This window comes from Rhea pennata, chromosome Z (genome assembly GCF_028389875.1).
Source record: "Rhea pennata isolate bPtePen1 chromosome Z, bPtePen1.pri, whole genome shotgun sequence".
NCBI classification, from domain to species: domain Eukaryota; kingdom Metazoa; phylum Chordata; class Aves; order Rheiformes; family Rheidae; genus Rhea; species Rhea pennata.
This window is the reverse complement of record NC_084702.1, coordinates 43,773,590-43,784,077: the sequence shown is the minus strand read 5'-3', so window position 1 is coordinate 43,784,077 and position 10,488 is coordinate 43,773,590. Positions and strand designations below refer to the sequence as shown.

The 10,488-nt window shown below is 40.2% G+C and overlaps 1 protein-coding gene across 2 annotated transcripts in view; it reads right to left on the bottom strand.

The window, feature by feature from the left end:
- Positions 1-4,756: 4,756 nt before the first annotated feature.
- The window catches only part of EFNA5 (ephrin A5), a 208,448-nt gene continuing 202,716 nt past the window's right edge, over positions 4,757-10,488 (bottom strand). For both annotated transcript variants that reach the window (XM_062600129.1, XM_062600130.1), the window contains one exon: positions 4,757-8,915. In XM_062600129.1, the coding sequence (XP_062456113.1) occupies positions 8,794-8,915 (122 nt within the window). In that variant the 3' untranslated portion in view covers positions 4,757-8,793. The remainder of the gene's footprint in view (positions 8,916-10,488) is intronic.

Here is a 10,488-nt window from a genome sequence, read left to right as displayed (position 1 = left end):
CGCTCGTCGGCCGGCACCTCCTGCCTCGGACGCCAACACTGCTGGAGAGCACCTGAAATAAGCATGGCTCAAAAGCTGAAGGTCGCTTTGCCATCAGAAACCTTGTGCTTCCTCAAACGAGGCATGCAGGAGGCGGCCGTGGCACCGCATGTAGGTAAAACACCCGCTTTCTGCGAGGCTGGCGGAAAGATCTGCGTGTCCCGTCAGACGATTTTTGGTTCTGGAAGAAGAAGAGGAAGGAGGCAAGTGCTGCCCTCTGCTCTCAGTGGAGTCCCCGCACCAAGGGGCTGCTGTATTAACCACTTCGCTGTTTGGCACCGAGCTCGTTATCTGTTCTCGTTAAAATCTTTATTATTCATAGATGCAAAAAACCCCATCATTAAAACATAATACATATTCATACTGTGTGCATTTCATTTAGCCACTCGGCAAAACTTCTCTGGAGTACAAGAGTTTTGAGGAAAGCTGGCTAATGAGACCGGAGCACAGGAACTGTGCGCAGTTTTTTTTTTTTTTTTTTTTTTTCTTTTTACCTGCAAATAAATGCAGAATAATTAATTAAATAAGCAGCAACAAAAAGGGCAGGTACTCACTAGCAGGTATGATATCCACAGTCGTTTTGGCTTTTGTGTGAAGGGGAACACAAAGCCTTTTGCAACGCAAGTATGTGCAGGAAGCAGGACGTTGTAAAACTAATATACGAAGCCTGATAGGCATCACTGCATGGGTTCATAGGGCCTCACATCTGATGTCTAACGATTAACATCATGCATGATTCAAGCTCTGTTTGTTCCTTTTTAAGGCAGAGCAGCCAGCCTGTTCTTTGCAGTGTTCCTAATGGAACTGCAGCTGTATCCTGCCTCCTAAAAGTTAATTTGTGCTCTGCACTCCCCATTCAGCATTTGTATCGTTTTGATGGCAAGTATAATACTGGAAAAAAAAAAAAAAAAAAAAGCATTCTCCAAACCAAGCTTTAAAATCACTATTAAAGTATTCGCTACACAGAACGCACAGTAAGTAGAGGAGACCTCTCACCAGAGCTTGATCATTTGAAAGCATGAGCAAAACCATGGGCTCCAGATGCTGTCTGGAGGAGCTTTGCAGAGTGCAAACCTTGCAGATTTTTCAGTTTTGGAATGGCTAGGTTACTCGACCTAAAAGTATGTGTTCACAATCCATAGCTATAAACTATCATTTTATACTATAGCTTCTTAAAACATAAAGTCCTTCTAACAAAGCATTTCTTCAAACTCACTCTCGAGGAAGAAAGTATAAATCAATTCCAAGTGAGACAAAAGTAATGGAACAGGTCAAATCTAGCAGTCAGCAGTAGTCCTTACTCTTCTGTACTGCGTGGGGAGGCTACAGCTTTCACTCATTGAATCTGTCTGACATACAGCCGTTATCTCTGACCTGTAGGTCATCTCTTCTTTTTTTTTTTTCTAACTTCTCACTAAAGCACCCAGCCATAAATAATTAACGACAATGGTGAACTGTATGTTTTTAAATGCTGATGGATTTTCAAAACTGATCAATGTCTTCCTAATTGAATGCTAAATCTTTCCCTGACTTCCACGAGAATAGTGCTTGGCCAGAGGAGTGCATCTAGAAAATGCAATCTGGTACCTTGCAGGCTTCTTATCTAATGTTTTTATGTATTTCAACAAGTAAGCAAGACTTCTACTCATGGACAGCTTACCCCCACAGCAATTTCCTTTCCTCTGCGATCTTCTTGCTGCTACTAAGGAGATGTCTGGAACTGAATGAGCTGTCTTTCCCCCTCTGCCTTTCTCCATGCCCATTGCAGCAAGCCAAGGGTCAGGATACATGCAGCGCTATGTGACGCACAACGTGCCAAGTTTCCACTGAAGCACTCACACCAAGCCAAGGGCCTGATTCCTCCGAATCTCCTCAGGCAGGGTCCCAGCAGGACCACAGCTAGCAGTTTGAGGTATGTAGCACTCCATTTATTCCCAATAACTGACTATGAAAGAAACAGCACTTCAGTGTCACCTCAGGGTTGCCATTTTAGAAAGAGCTTTGCTTTTGTCGCATTCAATTTCTAGTTTTTTTTTCTTGCTTTGTTTTGCTGTAGGTAGGGCAATAGTAAAGAGATGAAAACCAAAAAATTCCTCCTCACCTTCTGCTTCTGACTAGGTGGCCAGTGATTAGATGACCTGTTAGTTAAGATACTTCAAGTTACAGTACACGAGAACAAAAGGCACTATCGGTTCTCAGCAGTACAAGTAACAGAGGGATGCTTATATATACAGTATCCTATTGATTCACTTGACCTTTCCTTTTACAAATACCATCCAGACAAAAACTTCAGTTTTTCCAACAGCAGTTTTATCTGTGGATAACAAAGCATGTTTAAATGTTAACATGAGTACAGGAAAATATAAACGACTAAGTTGGAAAGTGTCTTCCAGAAAACAGCACTTAGGTAGAGCATGCTTTGAACGTGATAACGGAAAGATAAACCGTGTAAGAAGAATGCACTCAGGATTGTATATGCAGAAAGAAAAAGATAGTTTCCTTCCTTTACTTCAGAACTATATCACAAGATGGATAAGGGTATAGGAAGTGCTCTGCAAGCTGGATCCTGAACACCATGTATGTTTTCGTATAGTTCTAGCCAAAACACAAAACGCTTCCTCTTTTTGCCCAAGGTAGACATCTAGCTTGTCTCCAACTTCTTTCATTTATACTCGCCCTTGCAAAAACAAGTAAGATGAACACTTGCCTGAAAAACTATCACAGGAAAAAATAGCATTTTGAGATGTGCTAATGATTGCTGGAATTATGCTGTGGTCTGAATTCTTCTGAATTAAACATGATCGATAGTATCAGTGAGCTAGCAGTTTTATTCAGAAGGGGGGCAAAGCAAAAACTCTCTTTAGACCTTCTACACTTCTGCAATATCACTTGTACTTTTTTTTTTCTAAAGGACTGCTTAAACCACAAATTTAAATTGATAGTATCCCAGCTCGCCTTCATTCACAGCAGTGAATCAAAATGATCCTAAAAACACTAGGTCATGAATAGCTGGCTAATTACAAGAGCAGCCTGTACGGCAGCTTTTACAATGGAGACGGAGTCTCGATCTGAGCTGAGGCACGCACCTGTAATACAAAGCAGAGATCGTGTTTTAAACTAGATTTCCTAACATAGGCAAATGCTAACGAAAATAAGACTCACACGGAAGGAGGTACTTTTCAGTCCTTTGCCATTAAAGCCTGTAAAAGCTCTGACCATCCCATTGGGTTGCCACATCCCTAACCTATACAAACTGAAGTTTTGTTTCAAAGTAATAAAAACATGTTGGCACATAACTGCATCATAGCGGCATGAAGCATGCCTGGCCATTCCTACGTATGCCCTCAGAGGTACTCTGCGAGCAGAATTACTCTGCAGAGGGAAAGATGAGGGAACACAAAGGCCCATTGTGCGCACTAATGCAGAAAAATGAAATCAAATACCATTCTCAGCAAAAGCAGAGTGTCTTCTGAGCAAAGGCTATTAAGCGTGTCAAACCGCAGGATATTTTCTGGACACGGCTATTATGTTAAGACATACTGAACATGTGTCACTTATAATCCTGCCCTGCTTGTAACAGCTCCAGAGGAGAAAGTCCGGCGCATCAGTTCTTTCTATCAAACACTCGCATACGCTTCTCACCAAGCTGTCACTCCTCATTTGTAAAGGAGGTTACAGTAAGTTATAATTAGTATTTGCTGCCCTGTCAACTAATTAAATGTAATAAAAAGCTTTCGATAAGTTTAATGCTAACATGATGCAATTAAAGCTGTGTTTTGAATACATGGTGCATGTATTAGAGGTTTCAGTGTGTGCCCCCACCTCCTACGACCTCCTTTCTCAGGTTAAACCACTGTACCTACCATGTGATTAGTGAAAGGGCACCATCATAGACAACCATTTCCAACTAAAACACAAGTCAAGGCCAATCCAGTCTCATGCTTTTTCAGAGGCACTACAGCAACTGCTGGGGGCAGGGGAGGCAAGGAGGGGGAGGAGAAACAGAGATCCAGTTAGTTGCTTCCATTCCTCCTCTTCCCTTCAGGAGGCACCATTGCTCAAATTCTCCTATCCGTGAGGCTCCCACCGCTCTCGCCCCTTCTTTTCTTAAATAAAAATAATCGATTAAGATTTTCAAGCCATTTCTAACCCCACATCTTTGTCAGTCAGAGGGGCATCCTGGGTAGAGAGGCACCACGTGCAACCGCCCTGTTTGCATACCTTTAGGACTGGTTCTGTTCCTCAAGAAGCAAGAGCTAAACCATATAAACATTGGGTTACCCAGCGGAGTAAGGAAGACTGCTCTGGAGGCCCAGAGAAGGGCAAAAGCAGTGATGGAAACCACACAACACTCTAGCACTTGGTCGACACTCTTCCTTAGTCACCTAAGTATTTGGAAAGGCTATGAATACATTTTTAAAAAGGTGAAGCAGAGCAGCCAGACTTTAAATTAGCCAAGACACTGGTGCCCTAGGTAGTCAGTCATTGTACCCAAATGCCTTCTTCAAACTGTATAACCTTTCCCACTCATTGCTTTCCACTGCCCACAGATACATAAGGTAGGTACAAACAGACTTTAAAATAAAGGCATAATTCAATGAACAAAATGTAGCTTAAGAAAACCAATTAAAATGATGAAAATCTTTAATTTTATTTAAGTATAATTGTACGGACACGTGTATATACAAATACAGATCTTATGGGGCAAGGAGTTGGGTTTTGTTTTTTTTTTTTTTTTTTTTTTTTTTACATTTTAAGTTCATATAATGTAAGCATTTCAAAAACAGCACTCAATGAATAAGTGCAAAGAAACTGCAAAGCAGGGCAGTACAAGCACAGGACCACACTGAGCTGGACTTTCATACCCAGATGCACACACAATGAGTGGCTTCAATGGGGTGTCAAGAGTAAGCACGGAAAGCGGATTTCGCAGACTCATGGGTAACCTCCAACATGCCAGCATCTATTAAACTGTACAGACAATGGCAACAAGCCTATTGTAGGGAGATTTGTCTCACACCCGAGAAGCTCGGGGCGAATGCATGGGAAAAACTCAGTGATGCCAGACCAGAAACAGATCTGCCCATTCACAGCTCCAAATAAAAAAAAATAAAAAAAATTAAAAAAAAAGAAAGAAGGGGGAGAGGAGGAAGGGCAGGAAGAGGAGAGAGAAGTGTGGAGAGTTGTATAATAAAACTAGTGAGTACAAAATCCAAGCGTAATGAAAGGAGGGGAGGAGTTAATGCTCTTTTCTAAGTCTCTGAAAGTGACTGAACCATTGCTCTCACAAGGCAATGGATAAAGTTCAGTTTTAAGGGCTAGGGGTGAGAATCAACAGGTACAAATACAACCCTTTTCTTTCCATACTTACACTGGAAAAGAAATAATCTACATTCGATCCCTCCTGAAGTTGTCTCTAGTTGTTTTGGAATCAAGTATGCACACATATCACACATGACACTGGCAAGATCCTTTCTGTAAAAACTACTCATGGAAACAAAAATCAGAAGGAAAAGAGGGGGAAAAAAAGGTTTAAAAAGAAAAAAGAGAGAAACAAAAGAATAGAAGAGTTGTTAGGTCCCCAAAGCCTTTTTAGAAACAAACATGATAAAAAAGAACAAAAAACTAACACAGAAACCACAGGGCTCCAACATCAGACCTTTAAACACTGAGGACAAAACATTGATCATCAAAAGTCATGTTCCAGGTCTTGACATTGTGAAGTCTTGCAATAGATGAACGATTTTCACAGATGAGTCCTGTATGCTGTGGTGTCATGGCCACTTGTCACTCAGTTCTCAGCCATGATCACACTTGATGCTTCAAAGCTCTGTCTTGTAATCAATGCGTGATTTTAATATCCTGAAAGTCTATTGTTCTCACTTACAAAAGACATAAGAATCAAATTAATACTTTATTATCAAACACTATATACAACAGAGGTTGCTAATAATACAGAATTTAAAGAACATAGCTTTAAGTCTTAATCATCTTTCCTTTGCCATCCAAGAAAGTACAGTACAAAACAATATTCTAAACTAACACGAAATGTTACCTTGTCTATTAAAGGATACACAGTATCCACTAAACTGACTGATCCGTATTTCCCTGCTTCACGTTGCAATGCCCTTGGCAACCAGGAGTGCAGGTCACAGGGGTGAACTACCTAGTCTGAGAGAGAGCCAGTCCCTCAGACTTCAGACGGGGTAAAGGGGAGGGGAGCAGAAATCTGCTTATGAGCCACATCAACATCCTTCAAAGAATCCAGAAGATTTCCAACTCAACATAAAATCCATCAACATTTATTTACTTGGTATGAGTGGGATTGCCTGATGCCATCAAGTATCAAACTGATGTCTAGTAATCTTGTTGTCACTCCGTAATGCAGGGCTCTGCCTGTTGGCTGCACCACTCTTGCTATTGCTCATCTAATTAGCACAGCTGTATGATGAAGCGCAGGGCTGAATTTCACCATGAGTTAACGCGGAGAAAACTTGCTGTGAATAAATGTACATCTCAAAGTCCAACATCATTTAGAGACTAAGGATGAAAAATAAGGTCGCCATATCTAAATGAAATTGTCACTGTTAGTATGACTGTCTACAATTGCTACGAATTATTTTAATATGGATACCTATCTGTACTTTGATTAATAACCCATTCGATAAGGTGCATTTTGATCCTCAAGCTCACCTCTTCCAAAACTCTTGAATTCCCACCCAGAAGTAGTAGTAGCACGTGCAACAAGCACATATACATCATTGACAGAAGAGTTCCAACTAGACTGCAATGAGATGACGACTTCCATCTGTGTTTGGATAGCCTTTCTTCATTGCATGTGCTTGATACTAGAGGAAATTTCCTGGATTCCTACCATAGGTGCAGGCCCTGCATTACTTGCCATACTGTACGGTATCAGGCAAGCCCAGATTTTAGTTTAATATGCATACAACCTCCCTTTGCATCTTAACATCTTAGCCCCTTTCCTCCTTCCTTGAATAACAGGCTGCTTACAAGTTCAGGAAAGCTTTTCTTTGTTTAAAAACAGTAACAACAAAAATCACAAAACGCTGTCCATAAATGGCATCACTCAATTTTGTGATGCCAGACGTTTTCTTCAGAATTAATACAGAAAATCCTTGTTTTGTTTGGATGTGTTCTGTATTTTGTTTCGCATTTAACATAATTATCACAGTTTCTGCTAGAAAAGCTTTGTTTCAGTGTTGGTCTGATATTTCCCTGATTACGCTTTGCAGTTCAAATTTCATGGCAGCCTTGCAAAAAAAATCCCCCAAGGCTTGCATTTCCTGGCAGGTGATTTTTTCACGTTCTACCTTAGCCAAGGTTCGGATTCCTTAAACAGGGTCCCTCTCAATTCCATCAAACAAGACAGTCCCATATCCTAATTGCATCAAGGGCTACCACTTCTCTCACAAGTTTAAATAGGACAAGCATATATACTCACTCTCAGCATAAAGTATATCTAAATAACATATTTTCTATTCTAGTGGATTTTTAAAAAAATATTTTGTTAAGTCTTTGGGAGCCCATCTAGTTTATCTCCTGCTGATAAACACGTTTCCTCTACTCTTCAAATTGTGCTGGAATGGGGAAAAGATATAAAATCAACACTTGAATTCATATTCCACACTTCTTTTCTTTCCCCCACCAAACAATGCTACTAGACTGTCCTGGCGTCTTCTACTTGTGTTTTATTCCCATGACTGAGAAACTTGCAGGGGAGACAAATCAAGAGCACACTGAAGATCCTGTGTCCCAAACAGGCTTCCTCTGGCCACTGATGTTCTCTCTTAGCATGTATTAACACACCCAGAGCAGCATCCAAGGCTATCAGCTACTAAAGTCAGTGCTGGGGAAGGTCACTTTATTCTCAAAAATGCCTCTTTGCATTTCAAGAAAAAAAAATTGTAGCACCATGGTGATCTGTTTTGAAATAAAATAATCTGGTGTGCACTATCCACTTAAACAGAAATAACAGAGGCACTCACACCCCCAGTGAAGTTTTCTAAATCTGACCTTGCCTGCTGTGTCCTAGCATTCCTAAATATTAACTTCTTCCTCTCACCAAAGACAGCATTTCTACTGCTAAGCACAAATTTTACTGTCAAAGATGTTTCAAGGCAGTCCTATAAGAAACATTGTCTTTTTTCCTTTTAGAAGCTTGTTCATTTAGAAACTTCTAGAGGAAATGGTGTAATATTATATCTATGGTTAATATCTCCCCCTCCAGTCCTGACATGGTGACACGATGCCTTGCATGATCATCTTACAGCGCTGAATGAGAAGGCATAAATATTCTATCGGAGAGTAAATCTCTCTCAGGCTTTCATTGAATTTCCTTATCCTTCACTGACTGCATCTGCCACTATTCTTCCTTGTCCACATACAGATGACACAGTGAGCTAACAGAGGTGACTTCTTAAAGGAGAACGCAGAGGAAAATAAGAATCACTAGTGTCACTATTATAATTTGGCATTTTCATTTGGAGTCCTTTTATTTGTTTGGAGGGGTTAAGAAAGTCACAGGGTAGGGATGGGTGCTGAAACTAGTTATTCCCCTCAAATTCTTGCTCAGAGTTCAAGCTGAAAGGGGAAAAAAGGGAAAAGAAAAAATAACAATTTGACATCTGCAAAACCAATATAAAGTCCCTTTCTTGGGATGAGAAGTTAGGTGGATCTTTGATGTTCCAAGACCCCGATATTTTCTGCGACAGGTTGCTGGAGCATACTGTGCTATAATATCAAAAGCATTGCCAGGAGGAACAAAAGAGTTGCCAAAAGCCGACTGGGTATCCTCGGTGTCTGTGCCGCGTTCTCACCACGGGATGGCTCGGCTGACTCATGTACGGTATCATCTGTTCAAACAGAAAGCATACATTCCAATGAGATTTTGCATCCTTAATAAACTCTCACTGAGCCGACAACTGTAAGTAGATTTCGGTGCCTTTATGAAATAGGGCAATGAACCTTGTGCTGTCATTGACTTTCACAACCGTGTAATATCTCATTATGTAACCAACTTGGGGCCAAGTCCTGCATTTCTTACTGGCAAAACTCCCACTGAAGACCAGAGGAGCAGAAAGTAAGTCCGATTTCAACAGACTGAGGAATGAAAGATTCCTCCTGTTATAAAATACTGTAGCTCTAGCTTTGGACAGCTCATTAGCAAGCAAAGTCAATAGCTAGCCAGCTAAATAAAAATACCTGATTTTCAAAAGAGCTTGAGGAGCAGCTGAACATGCTCAGAATTCATTTCAAAGTTAATCCCCTTACCGAGTTACAGATTTTGACTCCTAAATTTGAAATGATAGTCCATAAGCCTGTGCATACAGTCTACTTCCACACATAAAATTTCCACTGAAGTATACTGCATTTTGGGATACCCAGGGGATATGACACAGCCTCTCTTTCTTGAAACATAATTTTTAAGGCTAACACATACAATCTGATTTTAGAGAATACATATACAATCTGAAAAAAAATCTCATAGGTAACAGCTTACTTTTTATGTTACAGAAAACAAATTCACATATACACTGCTAAAACTAATGAAAAAAAGAACCAGCTTTGTTGAAAAAACATGCTTATGTTAGTGGCAGAAAAGAATACAGTAGAAAATATTCCACTAAATTTCTGATACTATATAAAGCTGTTTAGTTTTCTAAATTAAATTTTTTATATATATATATATATATATATATATATATATATGTGTGTGTGTGTGTGTGTGTTAGCATTAGAGCCATACTTTGTTTCATAAAAAACATAGGTAAGTCAAATACAACTCCAGTGTTGTTAAAGGTGCAGTATTTTTCTTTATAAAATCCTCCACATCCACACTTATCCAATTTGGCTATTTCACCTGTTATCTGTCCGAAGCCTGCCATAAAAAGTCAGCTCCGGGTTTGAATCTTCTTCATATTAAATGAATGAAATCAGCTCTACCTTTCTAGGGAGAGTGAAGTGGCTTCAAATTGTATTCCTAAGTTTTTTTCGAGTGCCTAAGTTTTCAGGAGAATTAACATTATCTCACTACTTAATGTACTAAGCCTCTCCATTGTATGAGAGGTGTCTACATACCTACGATACGTCTGCCTCGCAGTTCCCATCTCAACAAATTACATTAGCAGGATTATGCCGGGCGGGAGCTGTGCAATTCCAATTAAAGGCACCAAGAGAAGCAGGAGTCACAGGACTAAGAACACCGCACAGCTTTTGAAATGGAGCCTTTTAAGTTACTTAGTGTTAAGTTAGAAACAAGCCCCCCCCCCCTTTAATGCCTATGACACCTAGCAGGTAGAGCACTCTGGATAATTTAGGCTAATTGGCTCTTCAGCGTCAGTCTGGTATCACTGGAAAGTGCACGGTAAATTGGCTTAGCAATCTACCCCATGCTTGGCAGCGTTAATTGATGCTACAGTTGTATCA